The 19,593-nt window shown below is 43.8% G+C and overlaps 1 protein-coding gene across 1 annotated transcript in view; it reads left to right on the top strand.

The window, feature by feature from the left end:
* LOC144495643 (uncharacterized) overlaps positions 1–19,593 on the top strand; it is a 66,853-nt gene that overhangs the window by 23,470 nt on the left and 23,790 nt on the right. Inside the window, exon 2 of the mRNA XM_078215894.1 lies at positions 10,264–19,302. Within this exon, the coding sequence (XP_078072020.1) occupies positions 10,264–19,302 (9,039 nt within the window). The remainder of the gene's footprint in view (positions 1–10,263; positions 19,303–19,593) is intronic.

Here is a 19,593-nt window from a genome sequence, read left to right as displayed (position 1 = left end):
AGACGGACAAGGCAAAAGGGGAGGGGTAACTCCCAAGTAAAGGATGACATGAGGACATTAGTGAGAAAGGATGTGGCCTCAGAAGATCAGTACAATCCGTATGGATGGAAATTAGGAACACAAGAGTCAGAAAACACTTGGGAGTTAATAGGCTACCTAACAGTAATTATCCTGTTAGAGCATTAAACAAGGTATTGTTGGAGCTTGTAACAAAGGTGATGTAATAAATGTGGAGTGGGGGTCTTTAATCTTCTTATAGTTTGAGACAATCAAATTGGCAAGAATGGCCTGGAGTTTGTGGAATGTTTTCATGACAGTTTCTTGAAGCAATTAGCTTTGTCCCTAGTCGGTTCTACAACTATCTTATATCTGGTATCATGTAATGAAGCAGGGTAATGAATACTGTCACAGTAAACAATTCACTGGGAAATAGTGAACCTTTGATTTTGATGTTAAGTTTGAAAATGACATACTCCAATCACAGCAAGAATCTGAAATGTAAGCAAAGCCAATTACTTGAGTGGGCAGCTGCCTAAGGTTTGTTGGGTAAAGAGACTCAAAGGTATGATGTTAAATGAACAGTTGGAAGCATTTAAAGAAACAGTTCAAAATGATCATCAAAAATACATTCAGTTGAAAAATAAGCAACAAAGACCCATCTGCGACTCTCAGGAAGCTAAGGATCGTATTAGATTAAAAGAAGAGGATTGTATTGTTGGAATGAACATGAGGATTGGGAGTATTTTAGAAACCTGCAAAGGGCCACAAAAGGTTGATAAAAAGGGAAATAAATAGAATATGAGAGTAAACTAGCCAGAAATATAGAAACGAATTGTACAAGCAATAAGCATATATAAAAAAAGAATAGCTAGAATAAATGTTGGTCCCATAAAAGCAGAAACAGGAGAAATGATAATGGGGAATGAGAGAATGGCAAAATTATTGAATGAATATTTTGTCTGCCTTCACAGTAGACGACACAATTTACGTATAAAAATTAGAGGCTAACGCAGGGACTGAAGAGGGAAGAAATTAAGGTAATTAATATCATCAGAGAAAAAGGATTGGAGAGACTCGAGGGCCTAAAATCCAACAAATCCCTAGGCCCTAATAGCCTATACCTTGGGGTTCTAAAAGAGATAGCGACAGAGATAGTGTATGTACTAGCTATCATTTTGCAAAATTCCTTAGTTTGGAAATTGTCCCATCAGATTGGAAGTTGGCAAATGTAACATTGATTTTCAAAAACATGATGAAGAGAGAAAACCAGGAACTACAGGCCAGTTAGCCGGACATCAATCGTTGGAAAATTGTTGTTTATTAAGAAAGTCTTAACAATGAACCAAGTGTAATATGATGAGAACAAGTCAACATAGTTTTACAAAAGGGAAATCCTATTTGAGACATTTATTAGTTTGTTGAATATGTAACTAATAGGGTAGATAAAGGGGGACCAGTAGATATACTACACCTAGATTTCCAGAAGGCATTCAATAAGGTGCCACAGAAAAGGTTAAGAAGCAAGATAAGGGCATATGAGTTGGGGGTAATATAGTGGCATGGATAGGGGATTGGGTAATGGTCAGGAAGCAGAGTGGACATAACAGTTAGCAGTCAGGTACAGCAAGCAATTAAGAAGGCAAATGGCATGTTGGTTTTTCTTGAAAGGGGATTGGAGTACAGGAATAAAGTAGTCTTGCTACTATTGTACAGGGCTTTGGTGAAACCACATTTGCAATACTGTGTGCAGTTTTGGTCTCCATATTTAAGAAAGAATACACTTGCATTGGGGGCAGTGTGACGAAGGTTCACTAAATTGGTCTCTGGATTGAGGGGCCTGTCTATGATGAGAGGCTGAGTAAATTGGACCTGTATTCTCTGGAGTTTAGAAGAATGAGAGGTGAGCTCATTAAAACATTTAAGATTCAGAAAGGACTTGATAAGGTGGATGCTGATTGTTTCTGCTGATCGGAGAATCTCAGGGTAAGGGGCCAATCATTTAGTACTGAAATGAGAGATTTTCACTCAGAGAATTGTGAATCTATGGAATTCTCTACTCCAGAGAATTGAATGCTGGGATAGACAGATTTTTGGTCCCTCAAGGAATCAAGGGATATGGGGCGCAGGTAGGAAAATGGAGCTTGAAGCCCTTAAGATCAACCACAATCATATAGAATGGCATAGCAGGCTCAATGGACCATATGGTCCACTCCTGCTCCTATTTCGTGTTTTAGAAACATAGAAACTAGAAGCAGGCATAGGCCATTTGAGCCTGCTCCGCCATTCATTTTGATCACGGCTGATCTTTAATTTCAACATCCTGATCCTGCCTTTCCTCCATATATAGAAACATAGAATATAAAAACATAGAATCATAGCAAGAAGATTTCATATCCCTAATACAATACCCCTGTTCTTATACTGCACTTTCTGATTTCCTGTAAGAGTTATAGGTAATTTATAGGTAACTGATGCATGTGAAAAAGTGTTGATGTGTATCGTTCAAATCTTTTGTAAATACAAACAAAATGCTCCTAACAGAGAAATCTCTCCAACAACAGAAAGTAGATTCGAATTAACTGTAGGACTTGTACTTAAAAATATAAGCCAGCTTCCCCGTCATTCACCTGAGGCTATTCCTAAGCTCAGTTAGTGAATGATTGACGTGGGAAGGACCAGCAATTATATCTTTCTTGGTTCCAGTATAAGGAAGGTGAAGACAATTCCAGAGCCTTCCATGATCAACCCTTCCATTCCCACCCTTTCCATTTTCACCTTCAATTAACTCCAAGTGTGAGGAGCTCCTACCCTTTTCATCTCCAAGGCTAAGATGCAGTCTAAGCTCTGCATGAACTGCCACTGCCTCTTCATCCTCTTGACTCCCCTTGAACTGCAATGCTCAGCCTAGTCCTGACTCAGTCTGTAACTTTTCCCTTATCTCCTCATAGCTCTAACCAGATGTTGAACCTCGCCTCCTGCTCTACTTGCCCCAACTCTCTGGATTCCTCCCACAGTCCAAAGGTGTGGAGGTTATGTGGATTAGCCATGCTAAATGCATGGAGTTATGGGGATAGGACAAATGCTCTGTTGGACAGCCGGTGCAGGCTCTTTGGGCTGGATGGCTTCCTTCTACATGAGGGATTCTATGAATTCTCTGGAAATCTATTTAAAAAATACACATAGGAACATTAGATTTATAAATAGAGGCATAGTGCACAAAACCAAGGAAATTTTGCTAACCTTCATAAATCACTGGTTAGGCTTTGGCTGGAATTGGGTACCGTGTTTTGTAAATCATTTTGGGAAGGCCTTGGAGATTGTGCAGAGAAGATTTCTTGGGAAGAGGGACTTTGGTTATATTGAGTAACTGGAGAAGCTGGCATTGTTTTCTTTATGGGAGAGTATTACAGGAGATTAGATAGTGGGGTTCAAAACCATGAATGGCTTTGATAGAATAAATAAGGAGGGTTGGTAACCAGAGGACAGATTAAGGTGATAAGCAAAAAAATTAGGGACAATATGAGAAAACACTCTGTTACACAGTGAGTTGTTGTGATCTGGAATGTATGCTTGAAAGAATGGTGGAAGCAGATTCAATAGTTTAAGTTTATTTATTAGTGTCATAAGTAGGCTTACATTTAACACTGCAATGTAGTTACTGTGAAAATCCCCTATTTGCCACATTCCGGCACCTGTTCGGGTACACTGAGGGAGAATTTAGCATGGCCAATGCACCTAACCAGCACGCCTTTCGGACTGTGGGAGGAAACCGGAGCACCCGGAGGAAACCCACGCGGACACGGAGAGAACGTGCAAACTCCACACAGACAGTGACCCAAGCTGGGAATCGAACCCGGGTCTCTGGTGCTGTGAGGCAGCAGTGCTAACCACTGTGCCACCCCTGGTAACATCCAAAAGAGAACTGGATAAATACTTGAAAGGAAAAAAATTCGAAGCTATGGGGAAAGAGCAAGGGAGCAGGATTAATTGAATGACTCGACCAAATATCTGGCATTGTTCCAAGTGGTGGATGAAATGGCTTCTACTCTCAAGCTTTTTCACACAAAGGGTGACTTCAGAGATTGCATGACTATGGCAAGCCACAGTGCACAAAGGTATTTTTCCAACTCCTCCCCGCCCCCCCATTACATTAAAAGAAGAAACAACCCACATACACTACCATCTGCAGTTGCAAGTGAGGTTTACAATGAAAATCACCATGCGTACAGAAAACTGTTTATTCTGTCCCACTTTCATCTGTCCCAACACACACATTGTACACACAGGGGGTGATTCTCGACTTTGCCACGCCATTAGCAGATCGTGCCAATCCTGAGGAATAGCGTGCGGACCTAAAAATCCATTTTGTGCCCGGTGCCAAACAGCTTGCGAGTCTCCTGACCCCTTCCTAATGGCGCAAACCCGATCGTGCCCACTGAGGCCGATTAGCATATTTAAAGTAGCATTACAACTGTCATGCGCAGTGTGATAACGGCAAGAACCACTTCTAGTATCCACTAGCGATGGTGCTATGGTCATTCCCTGGGGGCTTGGAGGCCATTGAAGCATACGGGTGGTCAGGGGCATGGCTGGGCAGTGCCCGCTGGGCAGTGTCCACCTGGCAGCTTGGTGATACCAATTGGGCACTGCCAGTGTGCCAGGGAAGTGCCAAGTGGATGGGGCTATGATGGGGGGGGGCTATGAAGGGGGGGGGCTATGAAGGGGGGGTTATACAGGGGGGGGGGGGATTATGCAGGGGTGGATCATGTCAGGGGTCAGGTAGGGGAATCATGGGGGGTGGGCAGATGCTGGCGACCCATTTTCAGGAGGTGGTGGGGAACATGCCACTGATGTGGGGTTGGTAGGGGGGAGTTCCAATGTCCGTGGGGGGGGGGGGGTCTCCCATTGCACTGAGATCGGAGCGTCTTTGTGAAATGGTGCCCTGGTGCTCTGAAGCCGGTTGGCACAAAATCCCCAACTCGCCAAAGGATTGTGCGCCTGAGAGAATGGCATGGATCACTCCATTATTCTCACCATTATGACACTTCGTTATTTTTTGGGGAGAACTCAGCGCAGAGTTCAGTCTTTCTAATGACACAAATGCGGGTTGTTATTGACTATCTGGTGTCCACTTGCTCCTGGGGTGATGTTACCTCTCCAGGGAGTGTTGCTACTGTGGCAAGCGTTGATGCTGTGGTAACTGTTGGTTCTGATGTTTGTTGGGGCGCGGTTGACCTCTGGGGCTGACGGTCATTCAGTTCCTTGTGTGGTTGATGAAATCGCATTTTCCTCATCAGCTGTCTGCTGTGAAGGAGCAGCCTCTCTGGTTGGATACTTATACCTGTGGTTACGATGATCTATTTCATTCATTTTCATGGTGTATCATTTGGGTGTCAATTCCTCTGCACAGATCCCAAATTGCCAAGTTGGCCGACCTTTGTTGGGAATGTTGAATGTTTACACTCTGACTGGCTCTGCAATTCTCAGCTCTGGCAATGATTTGGCAGCTTTCTCAAAGTGAAATTTGGCTTTTTGTTGTTTCACTTTGATTTTGTCACTCACTCCTGTTACTACTGGCTTCAGTTGTTTTTTTAGAGTAGTTTAGCTGCGGCATAACATTATTTACTGAACTAGACTACTTTCTAAGCCCTCAGTAGGTTTGTTTCTCCACTCTGGGATTGCTTTGTGCACATATGTGCTGGATCTACTCTTTTTTTTTATGACCCTTGGGTAATTTTCACTGCTGTCTTTCCATTTGACTGGAGATTGTGTGGAGATAATGTGTAGCGCTGAATTTCTCAATAATTTATGAAGCCCTTGAATTCTTCCACTCGTGCACCGAGGGCCATTATCACTCACCACAATGTCAGGAAAGGGTGTGCTTTCAGGCACTCTACGATCTCCCTGGTGCTCATTGACATCAGCTTGTCTAACTCCCAGTAGTCTGAATAGTAGTCGATGGTGATAAGATAGTTAGTTCCAAAGAGGGTGAGGAAGTCTACTCCAAGTTTCATCCATAGTCTGTGATGTTTGTAGGAAGAACTGGCAACCATCATCCCTTTTGCCCCAAGAGCTATATCTAACTCCTTGAAAATATACAATGTTTTGGCCTCAACTGCTTTATGTGGAGGTGCATTCCACAGGCCTACCACTGTCTTGGTGAAGAAATTTCTCCTCATCTCAGCCCTAAAATGTTTACACCTCATCCTTAGACTATGACCCCTGGTTCTGGATCCGCCACCATTGGGAACATCCTTCCTGTATCTACCCTGTCTAGTCTTGTTAGAATTTTAAGGGTTTCTATGAGATCCCCCCTCATTTCTCTGAACACTAGCAAATATAATCCTAACGGACTCATTCTCTGCGTTTACATCAGTCCCGCCATCCCAGGAATTATCTGCACTCCATCCATGGGAAAAATATTGTTCCTCAGATAAGGAGACCAAACTGCACATAATATTCCAGGTGTGGTCTCATCAAGGCCCTATAAAATTGCAGCAAGACATCACTGCTCCTGTACTCGTATCCTCTGGCTATGAATGCCAACATACCATTTGCCACCCTTACCGCCTGCTGAACCTGCATGCCTACCCTCAACAACTGGTGTACAAGGACAACCAAGTCTCATAGCACATTCCTCTCTCTCAATTTATAGACAGATAATCTGCCTTCCTGTTTTTGCTACCAAAGTGGATAACCTCACATTTCTCCACATTATATTGCATATGCCCACACACTTAGCCTGACCAATCCCACTGAAGCATTTCTGCATCCTCCTCACAGCTCACCCTGCCACCCAACTTTGCAACTATGCAAATTTGGAGATATTACATTTAGTTCCCTCATCTAAATCATTAATCTAGTCTGAAAGACGTGCTGGTTAGGTGCATTGGCCATGCTAAATTCTCCCTCAGTCTACCCGAATAGGCGCCGCAGTGTGGCGACTCGGGGATTTTCACAGTAACTTCATTGCAATATTAATGTAAACTTGTGACTAATAAATAAAATTTACTTTTACTTTACTTTGAATTGCTGGTGTCCGAGCACTGACCCCTGTGGTACCCCACTAGACTCTGCCTGCCATTCGGAAAAAAACCTATTTATTCCTGCCTGCCAACCAGTTTTCTATCCATACATTATCCTCAATCCCATGCATTTTAACTTTACATGCTAATCTCTAATATGGGAAAGTCAAAATATTTTCGAAAGCCTTCGGAAAGTCCAAATAGACCACATCCACTGGCTCCCCCTCAACAACTCTACTAGTTACATCCTCGAAAATTTCAAATAGTTTTGTCAAGCATGATTTCCCTTTCGTAAATCCATGCCGATTCTGTCCAATCCTGCCACTGTTTTCCAAGTGCTCTGCTATAAAACCTTTGATAATGGAAGCTAACATTTTCCCCACTACCAACATCAGGCTAATTGATCTATAATTCTCTGTTTTCTCGCTACCTTTTTTAAATAGTGAGGTTACATCAGCTATCCTCCAATCTGTAGGAACTGTTCTGGAGTCTATAAGGTCTTGGAAATTGTCCACCAATGCATCCACTATTTCTAGGACTACTTCCTTAAGTACTCTGGGATGTAGATTATCAGGCCTGAGGGATTTAGCAGCCTTCAATTCCCTCAATTTCATTTCTCTATTAATACTGATCCCCTCCAGTTCCTCCCTCTCACTAAATCCTGTACTCCCCAACATTTTTGGTATAATATTTGTGTCCTTCTTTGTGAAAACAGAGCCAAAGTATGTATTCAGTTGATCAGCCATTTCTTTGTTCCCCAATATAAATCACATTTGAGAATTCGAATTCAGTTTTCAAAAATATTGGAGTTAAAAAGCTGGTTTCAGTAAAATAATTTATCCTCATCTCTCCCCTGGTTATTTTGCCCAATCATAAGTTTATTTCTTTTGTTTGTTCTCCTTGGGACAGAGAAATTATGAAGGGTTTTGATAAACAAGACATGAAGAAACTATTTCCAGTGGCAGCACTGTTCTTTAGCCAATATTGTGGGGAAATGTTTGGGTGGTATTTTCCAGCCCTTTCAGGATCTTCCGGTCCCACCCAAGTCAGGGCAGGTGAATCCTGCAAAACATCCATAACACTTCAGCAGGACTGGAAGATCCTGCTTGCGGCCAATGGCCAAGTGAGGGGGTGCTGGAAAATCCCACTCAGTTGTGATCTGAAATACATTGCTTGTAAGGATGATGGAAGCAGATTCAATGGTACCTTTCACAAGTCGTAGAATACCTACAGTGCAGAAGGAGGCCATTCGGCCCATCAAGTCTGCACCAACCACAATTCCATCCAGGCCCTATTCCCGTAACCCCACAAATTTAACCTGCTAACTCCCTTGACACTAAGGTCAATTTAGGATGGCCAATCAACCTAACCCGCACATTTTTGGACTGAGGGAGGAAACCGGAGCACCCGGAAGAAACCCACGCAGACATGGGGATAATGTGCAAACTCCACACAGACAGTGACCTGAGGCTGGAATTGAACCCAGGTTCCTGGCGTTGTGAGGCAGCAGTGCTAACCACTGCCGCCCCAAAATGAATTGGATAAATGTTTGAAGTGGGGGTGGTGTGGTAGTGAGGAGAGGTGAACAGAGAGACAGTGTGGCTGAAGGGCTGATAACCAAAGGTCTCTGATGGAAGATGACTGGTAAAAGAGGGGGGAGGGGAGATTTTTTTAAATGCAGTTACGATCTGGACTGTACTGCCTGAAAGGATGGCAGAAGCAGAGGTAACCTTCAAAAAGGAAATTGGATCTATACTTGGAAAAACAAAAAATTGTACGACTAGCATGGAACTAATTTGGTAGCTGTTTCAAAGAACTGGCAGAGGCACGATGGGCCGCATGGCCTCCCTCTCCTGTATGACACCATTAGATTTATCTTAAAGGGAAATGATCTGATCCTCCATGGCATTGTTCACTGTTACCTTCTTTGCTACCAATATAGCTTACCCCTTTAAGGCCATTGTTGAATTATTCCCTGGCCTGAACTGGTAGAATTATTCACATCCTGTGGAAATTTAAAGGTTAATTAGTGTTGCGGTTGTAAGTTTTTCTGCATTGGCTGCTAACCACCTTGGGAGGAAGGCAGATTATCAGAAGGTCAGATAAAACAGCAGGAAATGATTCTTCCTCTTTCTTATAAAGGATACTCAATAATTCAAAAGTGAATCAGACTGTTATCTGAAAAGGAAGATGGTGCAGGGTTGCAGGGAGGAGGTGGGGGAGTGGTGAATTGCTCATCCAGAGAGCCGATGGGCCAAATGGCTTCCTTCTGTGCCCTCAACAGCTCTCCTGGTCATGACTTGTTGATGCTCTGTACAAAATGTAAGAGATGACATTCAGGATGCACTCAAATATAAGCAAAATACTGCAGATGTGGAAATCTGAAATAAAAACAGAAAACGTGGCTCTATCCAAGCATTTACTGTTTTTATTTAATGAAGAGTGCACTGCCTGAGGACATGGTGGAAGCAGATTACATCACAGCTTTCCAAAGGGAGCTGGACATAAACCTGAGAATGAAAATAATGCAGAGCTATGAAGAAATGGTACTGGATTGCTCTTTCAAAGAGCTGGCACAAGCCAGAGGGCGGCTCGGTAGCACAGTGGTTAGCACTGCTGCTTCACAGCTCCAGGGACCTGGGTTCGATTCCCGGCTTGGGTCACTGTTCTGTGTGGAGTTTGCACATTCTCCCTGTGTCTGTGTGGGTTTCCTCCGGGTGCCCCAGTTTCCTCCCACAGTCCAAAGATGTGCGGGTTAGGTTGATTGGCCATGCTAAAATTGCCCCTTAGTGTCCTGAGATGCGTAGGTTAGAGGGATTAGTGGGTGGGATAGGGGGTAGGGACTGTGGTCGGTGCAGACTCGATGGGCCGAATGGCCTCTTTCTCTACTGTAGGGTTTCTATGTGCAGGTTAGGTGAATTGGCCATGCTAAATTGCCCGTTAGTATCAGGGGGACTAGCTAGATTAGTATGGGGTTATGGGGATAGGGCCTGGGTCGGATTGTGGTTGGTGCAGACTCGATGGGTCGAATGGCCTCCTGTAGGATTCTATGAAAATGGGCTGAATGGACTCTTGTAATGTAAGATTCTATGACATGAACAAAAACCTAATGCAAATACTAATTCTCGACTATTTTGCTCTGCACTATTATCCCTATTTCCATTTTACTCTGTTTTGGCTCTGTTCTACTTGCAATCCATTCACTTATTCTTTTTGTTTCCTCTTGTTAATTCTGCAGATATTTCTCCAGATGTTTCCTGTGGTTCCTCTCACAGCATGCTCACCCCTAAAGATCAAACTTCACCCCAGGCCTCCCCAACAGCTGACTCCTCATACCTGATGCAGCTTCATGGTGGCTCAACGTGGTTCACGGGCATCGAACAGAGCGAGCTCCCAACTGATCCGGCATCGGATCGCGGCAGAGATGCTTCTGGAAACCTTGGCGCCAAGGGTCCGGCTGACGAGGGGACCCGCCCTCAGCCTGAAGGAGCCAGTTGCGACACGGACACCGATAACTCTTACCCTGAGTCACCTTCAGCAGCCTCTTGCATCAAGGAAAGCCTTTCGGAAAGTGAAAGCCAAGCATCCCAGCATAAATTGGACGGGGACCCAGAAAGGGCAGACATGTTTGTACTAAGCACTGTTGACAACACGCAACTTGTCAGTGCAGACATCGACTCAGGGATATCTAAAATGGAAGTTCTGGGAATAAACAGACATTTGCTGGATGGTCCACCAGCCACTGCTGACCCTGCTGTAGATGCAACACGAGATAGTTCGGAGGCCAGTGCTGGCCTGTCTTTGGAAGAGTCGGAGGTGAGCAGCTTTTCTGAGACGGACACAATATCCAGGGAGGAGCCCGACGGGGACATGCAACTGACAGATACCAAAGTAGACCAAGGGGCAGAAATGGCCGGTTCGGAGAGAGAGGGAGATCAGGATCTGGCCGATTCAGAAACAGGCACATCAGTTCAGTTGCCCTTCATTGAGAAGGACACGCCCTGTGTCGAAATAGACCTTGGTTCACTTGAAGCAGGCAATGTAAAACCAATCCCTCTTGCAGAAACACTTTGCTCTGCTGGCCTTCCTCCCAATGTCATGAGCAGCAGCATTAAGGCTTCACTAACATTAGAACTGCAGACCATTTCAGCCACAGAGGCCAAGCAACCTGTGCTTATCGATTCCCTCCATTCACTGACTGATAAATCAAGGGCTGAAAATGCAAAGACTGAACCTTCACAAACTCAGGATCAAATTACAACCATTGGACCCACTAATATTCCTCTGTGTTATTCAGAACCCACCAAAGAATTGCTCGAGTATCCCACTGCTGCGGACCACATGTGTGGTCCTGATCCAGATCTTTTCTTCACAGCACCATCGAGTCCAGTAAAGACAGCGTGCAGTACCCAAAAATATTTTTCTTATTCGAAAAGCAGCTTACACGAAGAGCCCATTGAAGCGCTGGAGAGCGAGGGCAGCGAGGGCATCTATTCTCCACCGACCTCTCCCTCAGGATCTTACAGAACTGCAGAAGGGGGCAGTTGGACATCAGGCACGCCGAATACGTCCCCGTCCTGCTCCCCAAACTTGCTGGCAGAGGTTGAAACAATGGAGGTGTCCGCCTGTTACGTAGAATCACTCTCTGCATTTGCAGAGGAACTCAATGAAGAGCAGTGCGAGCAGGTGCTGCCTCTTGCTGATGCTTCTTATGGCATAATTGATGAAGAAACTTGGACCTCTATGGAAGAGTCAACTGAAAGGTGCCTTACAGAAACACAGGATAACCTTGCTCCTTTAGCATTTGATAATGAAAAGCTTGACACTAGTGAAGAGGATGATGATGAAGATGGACAGGAGTATATAAATCTTAAAGATCAGGACATTTCCAGTGTAGGATCAAGATTAGTTGAGGGAAATGATTTGAATCAACAATCATACACGACAGACTGCGACATTAACCAAGAATTACGGAGCTCCCAAACAACGCCGCAAAATGCTACAGCAGAGGATAATTATTGTACAATCACTTTGGATGGAAAACACGAAGAAGCATTCAGCATCCAACCAATATCTGTTTTTCAGAAGGATGACAATTCAATGTCAAAATATAGTAGGGAGTCCAGATGTTCTAATCGCAACGAATCAAGTTATGAAAATGCTGAAGCCAGCCCGAGGGAGGAAGTTTTAACACTCAGTAATGAAGGCGATTCAATAGGGCTAGGTATGCCGATACTAAGCACAGAGGTTGATGAAAGTACTGGGCAACATGCTGCTGACCCTGTTCAATATCCGACTGAGGAAGAAAGCACAATGCCAAAAGGATCACATGACATTATTACTTGTTATGGAACAAAGCATAGGAGCCTGACTTCTGAATTTGAATATCTATTAAAGGGAGACACAAGTACTAATCATGGGTCAAATAACATGGGCGATAGCACAATTTACGCAGTAGGTAATTATTTGTTTACTGCTGAGACCGTCAAGGACCAACATGCTTATAGCAAACATTGTGATGAATACACTAAATATGCTCCTCTTGCTTCTTCTGAGGAGCTTGTCGAAGATTACGTCGATGCTTCCAATGAAGAAAGGGGTGTGGATATAAAGACAGAGAAGGAACCTGATACAAAATTCGAGAGTTCAGTTTACTCGCAACTCAATCTACAATTGGATGAATCATGCAAGGAGATTTCCAATAATCTTGTTAGTTTTGACTATGACAGTTCTTTTGTAGTTGAAAGTGAACTTGAAAGATCTGTGCCACTAGCTTCTGAAGTTTGGATTCCAAGTGGTCAACCATCCAGTGGGATGTACAGTTCCATGCAAGTTGGCTGTTCATCTGAAGTGTCAGACGTGGCAAGCTCTTTTGAAATGGGAACCCCGATGTTGCCGCAATCTCCCAATGATGTTGACATGGGTCTTGGTAGTGAGAGGATGGTGCCTGCAGCACTGCTCTCATTTAGAGGTAGCATTATTTTTGAGGCAGAATCAATTGAAGTTACTTCATTGTCCGCAGTGCCGCCAACTGCAACGGAACAGGAAAATGTTGAAGAAGACATTAGTGATGATGGCGATGTTGCCGATGGCGGTGATCATGTTGAAGATGCTCCCTGCGATGTGGCAGATGAAGATGAAGATAGTTCTGTGTCATTCCTATATTCACTCTCTGAGACCTCCATCACTGCAGGAATCGATGAATCCTTTGCATTTCAAGATACAACTTCGGAATCTTCTGCTTCCGCATCTCTTGAGGGAGAAGACGAAAGAATTGCTACGGAGCACTATGTTCTGTTCTCGGGAGTTACTGAAGTACAGGTCGAAGGACCAAAGGAAGAATCCATAGATTCAGGGAGTGACAGTGAGATGGAAATGTCTTCATCAGTCTCCTCATCAGACTCCGGAGCATGTGAGGCCTATTGTGCTATGAGTATGACATGTGACATAACAGCTTTGCAGTCAGGGAAATCCAACTTTGTTGATGAAGAAGAAGAGTCACTGAGTGCTGAAATGGAAACACAGAAGAATCGGAGGGGAGAACCTGAGTGCACAGCCGTCGACAGTCAAGATAAAACACAATTGCTTACAGAATTCACACAGCAGCAAGCTTTGGCATGCATTGCAGCTTCTCAGTCAGCTATCATACAAACTGATACATTGTCGGATGACAAATGCATTCCACAACCCTCCCCCAGTGTCCCAGATGAGCCTCAGCAAACATTATTGGTTGGATCTACAAAAGACAGCTCAAGGAGTCTTTCGGAGATGATGCTGGATTTCGAAGAGAATGAAACTTGTTCAGTTGATTCAGACAGTGAAGATCTGTCATCAGGATTGTCAGCCTTTGAAGAAATGACTCCTGAACTGGCACCGTGTGAAAGGAATTCTCCAGAGCTGGGATCACTTGGTCAAGTAGAGTCAGACATCTGCGACGAGACAATGGCAACAACCCCGATCACAAAGGAACTCCCACCAACAGAATCTAATTCCAGTCTCGCTCTCCAGCTGGAAAATACCCATCTCACTAAGGACCTCAATAGGAATGAACTTGACTTTGAATTGGCTTCGAATTTACCGGAAGGTATGAATAAATTTGATGATCACCAGTATCAGATTGCTGGTGCGTGGTCCAAAGATGGTGAGGGCAAAGGGCCCAATTCTGAAATGCCACTGAATTTGCCCATCGATCTGACCAGTGATGTTGATGTGCCAAATATCAGCTCAAGTGAATCAAATTCTGAAAGCAACAACTCCGTTTTCCCCACACAACAATCGTATGATGTTAGTCAGTTTGCCATTGGGAAAGCGACTGACTCCATCAACATCAGTGATAACATCAGTGAAGATTTGGTGTCGGCCTGTGAGAAAACTGACAATCAATGTACTTATGTTGACCCAACCCTCGAAGACACTGAAACATCTCCCTGCATCAGTCCTTTCCAATCCGATTCAGCCAATATAAACACTACTGGGCCATCCTCTGTCTGTGAATCAGAAGGTCTCAGACCACTTTCTCCTTGTTCCAAATTTGCTCCCTCTGACGACAATATAGCCCAAGAGCATTGTGACTCTTCTTACATTCAAGAGTTCCTGGAAACATTGCCTGAAAGTAGACCAGCCGTGAGATATAATAATGTCATTGCTTTGGGTTTCAGAGACATGCCATTGCCTGATCATGGAATCAGCAGTGAGAGCTTGGATGAAAATATTGAGGCAAAGGAGGATGAATCTCTCTCTCTCTCCACTACAGACCAATCCAACACAAGTACTGGACTCAATAACCTTTCAGATTTAACAAGTCCTGAACAGATAGTCGGGGCACCAAAAAGAAACCCTGAAGACAATTTGGTGAAACAGCATAGTGAGCCTCTCAACATTGAACAGGAGATGATGAACATAGTTCCGGTGGACACATCAATAAAGGAAGCGTCGGCATGTGAAGAGCTGGAAGTTTTTACAGGTAACCCAACACCTGTATCATTGAGAAGTTCTTCGTCCTCGGAACCAGAAGATTATGACATGAGCAGTGAATCTGATTTGTCTGAACACGTGCCCTCTGTTAAAGATCCCGAATTACCAAGTGCCTTTGAAATCTATAATCCCGCGGATGAAACTGGCCCGCCTCTACAAGTGAGTGCTCAACAGGACGTGGCATCATTGGATGATACAGTGAGTGACACGTCCTCGGGTTCATCCCAGCAGCTGGTCGGCAGGACTGAATCGAGTTACACTGAGCCATTGCTGGATAAACCAAATCAAAAATTTGAAAGTCAACAAGTTGAAGATGGAACAAGAGATAGCAGAGTTTCCCCCATTGCCATCCAAGAACACGTCGATGTTGAGCCAGAAGTTGACATTAATCCATCGAACGTGTCAACCTCTTTATCAAGAAATGACGGAGAGCAGTGCTCCACCTCCTCATCACAAGAATGCTTTGATCCTATGAAGTTTCTGGATGCTCAGACTGGACATGCTGTTAGCCAATTAAAGGCCCTGGGCTCCATTTTGGAAGCCGGAACTCATTCTTTAACACACACACAAGCTCAACTAGAAGAGGAGGATGATCAGAATGAACCCCCAGGTACACTAACTGAAGATACTGATTGGAAAGTGGAATCTTCTGATCCGCTGCAAGACAATGATGCTGGTAAGTTTAAGGATTTCGATTCAATACCGAAAGGGAATAATGATCAAGCAGAGATCTTAGATGGCTTACCAGACAATGAGAGCAACCAATTGGGTCTTCCAAAATTATCACCAGAGACTATTGCTGATAAATTCTTAAACCAGACGCTAACAGATGGGAGTGATCAGTTGAAGCGCTCTAGCAGTAAATCAGAAGATTATTCTGATTGTTCAAGCTCCATAGACACAATACTCAGAGATGACTGTAGGGAATTGGAGGTGTCAAATGCATTACTCGAAGATCATTCTTTTAAATCAGAGATCGTAGATATGGTGGTTGAAGATTTTGGTGGACAGTTGGAACTTGCAAATATTCAACCAGTGGACGATGTTGATAAATTGGGAAATGCAGAAAAAGTGACAGGAAATGATAATAGTCAAGTAAACATTTCTCCCATGTTACCAGAAAGGGATGCTTGTGAATCTACTGCCATAGACTTGGCAGCAGTACATGTGGGTGCCCAAGTGGAAGTCTCCAATGTTACATCAGAAGATAATTCTTTTCAATCAGAGACCATAAGTGCAATGGCAGATGTTTCAGAAGGTGGTGATGCTGATAAATTAGCCATTTCAGGCATCACCACAGGGTCTACGGATCCTACCCCAGTGGCCATGGAGAATCTGCAAGGGGATTTTGATGATCAACTGAAACTCTCCAACAGCCAATCAGGAGATCATGCTGACCAATTGGGGCTCGCTAACACAACGCTAGAAGTTGGCAGTCGAGCAGAAGTATCTGGTGCTTTACAAGCTGGACATGTTTGTGAGTCAGAAGCCACTGATGTGACAATAGGGGATGTAGGTGAACAAGCAGAGCTCTTGAACATCGATAAATTAGACGTTCTCGACACATTAATGCATGATGGTGCAGCTGAAGTCATTTTACCTGAAGATAATGATTACAAAGCAGCGGTTCTGGACATGGCTGTAGATTTTGATGGACAAGTGGAACTCTACCATATCCTGCCTGGAGATGAAACTGAGTTTGAAGGTGTGAATGCTGTGTCAGTAGAGGAGGTTAGTCAAGAGAAGATCACTGACATCCTATTGGAAGATGACACTAGCAAATTTGAAGATATGAATACTCTACCAATAGTGGAGGATAGTCAATTGAAGATCTTCGACATTCCATCAGATGATGTTGCTTGTAAGTCAGAGGTCAAAGGCATAGTGATATGTCAAGACAAACTATCTGATGATCCACAGATCAGTGATGCTGCTGAATGCTCAGACTCCCTTCTAAACAAATCTACTAGGGCATCTGAAATTTCAGGAGACGATAGTTCCCAGAAGGAGAAGTTTGGGAGTCTGTTGAAACATGACTCTAGTGAAGTTACAAATGTAGACCAAAGCAAATTTTCAGATATATTGCCCAGAGCTGAGGATTGTAAATCAGAGGTCATGGGCGCAACAGGAGGTGGCAAGGATCAAACAGAAGTTTCTGATGTACTGTTGAGTGAAACTCCTTGTCATTTGGAGATCATAGACGCTATGTCAGAAGAAGATTGTGACGACCTTGTTGATCATGATAAAGATGAGAAGTTCACAGATGCATCACAAAGTAGTGATACGGGTATATTAAACATGTCCTTACCACAGAATTTGACTGGCGAAGTAGAGTTGTCTAACAGCTCATTAGAAGGTAATGCTTGTAAACTTGAGATGGTCGATTCAATGTTAAGGGGTAATGCATCAGACAAAGCTATAAATGATTCACAAGTTACCGATAGCGGGAAATTAAATATCATTGATTCAACACTGGGAAACAATATGGATGCTATCGTGAACTTGGATAAGAGCCCAGGAGATAATGATGGTAAAATAACTTCCTTCAGCCATCCACCAGGAGGTGATGCTACTACATCAGTAGTTGCAGAGACAACAACATTGAATGATGGCGGAACAACGGAACTCCATGAAACCCAATTGGAAGACGAGGCTTCTGAATTGAAAACCATAAATCTGGCATCGGATGTGGAAGGCAGGCAAGCCAAGATCTTAAATATTCCACAGGCCAGTAATGATGATGGACTAAGTCTTCTTGACTCTGTAGGAAGTATCGACCCTTGTAATACTGAAAGCTCTGGAACATCTCCAGAGCACAGCATTGGACCAGTGGAGGATTTAAACTTTGAACAAGGAAGCACCAATGATCAAAGTGAACCCCCAAACCCAGCTCTAACAGTGAGTGATTACCAACAGGATATCTGTGAAACTGCTTCAAAATCTTTCTCTTGTAATCTGGAGATCTCCCTTTCTACAAGAGGGTTGGACCCTTCTGCTTCACTGTTGTCAGAGTCTGTGCAAGGATTAACCACTGAGTGTCTGAAGGCTTCTAGAAGCTCGACTGATGATATTGTAGAGTTATTTGAACAAGAAACTGTTGATGATCACATAGTGACCACGGATGACAGTCAACAAAATGAGCCTTTTGTAACACCAGATGGGTCAGACTTTGAAAAGAGAAACGCAGGTGAGGGAAAGAGCCATGTTTTAGTTGACAAATCAAATTCAGAAGTAGAGGAGATTTCTGAGATGATGCCACTGTCTAATGTTTCAGAATTTGAACAAGAAGCTGAACTTGACATTTCCAGTGATGAACCCAATAACTCAACATCAGATGGTTCCAGGTCAGAAGGCGTTGAGATCTGTGGCCACCCAGTCCCAGACCAACCAGAGCCGGTTTGGATAGCTTCGTCCATCCCTTCTGTATGTCAGATAGCACAACATACCGTTCAGGACAGCAAAGCTGATGAGGTTTCTTTAAAATCCACGGTGGTACAGGGGGATATGTCAATGAAGGTGCCTGCAGAATTAGAAGAAGGAAAGGTAGACAAAGGTCCACCCAGTCATAGGTTGGATTCATGCCAACTCCATGAGTCTGAAGAATTGAATTGGCCATGTACCCAAGTTGTTCCTGGTTCAGCAACAGACTCATATTCCAATCCAGATGTAAACCAAACTGTACCTGATGCTTTTGCGGTTACACAGGATACTGAACAATTATATTTGAACAAAAGAGACAAAAGTGCATCATTGGGGACCTCACCACAAGATCAAAAACCTCTTTGTCTAGTGGCTAGTGATGGAGAAGAAAAGGTTGACACTTATCAGCAAGCTTCACTTGATGTGAGTGGTAACAACACTGAGGATAAGAGATTGGGTAATACACATCATTCTGAACATCTCTCCACCATTGGTCATCCACTGGCAGAGACACCAGCATTCGACACATTGCTCGATGTATCCCGCAGTCCTCCAGATAAATCTCCTGCATGTCCTCATGCTACATTGAGTAGTATTCCTTCTGCATTTTCAATGACAGAATTTGGTTTTGCTCCTGCACCCATCTGTTCCGTTTTAGACCTTCCCTCCCTAGATAAAGCACCCGCCACAACCTATCCTGAACTGGCTAACAACTGCTTTTCTGCTGTGTCATCCTCCCCATCATGTAAACTGACTTTAGGACATCGGGACCAAGAAACCTGCTCAACGCACGCTGCTAAGGCTGCAAGTCCACTAGCAGGAGATAAAAGTCATGACGAGTTTAAGCTGTCCGAAGCAGTGGACATGGATGAGAAGTCAGCAGGTAAAGAGTTTCCATTCTGTAAAAACCTGAGAATGAGAAGTAATTTATTTGGATTTTTCTGGATAAATGACAAACACTGTAATGTGGGATTATTCCTTCCCCATCTCATTGTACTTTCTTTTGTCTCAGTGTATTGGTTTCAATCACTTTGCTCTTGTCTTTGGAGAAGGTCATGGGTTCATGAGCTCCACTCGTTCATGAGTGCGTAATCTAGGCTGGAACTTCAATGCAGTACTGAGGGTGTGTTGCACTGTTGGAGGTGCCACTAAACCAAGATGCCTCTGCCCCCTG

Source organism: Mustelus asterias, chromosome 7, assembly GCF_964213995.1.
Source record: "Mustelus asterias chromosome 7, sMusAst1.hap1.1, whole genome shotgun sequence".
NCBI lineage: Eukaryota > Metazoa > Chordata > Chondrichthyes > Carcharhiniformes > Triakidae > Mustelus > Mustelus asterias.
The sequence above is the reverse complement of the archived record's forward strand: the minus strand, read 5'-3'. Positions and strand labels throughout refer to the sequence as shown.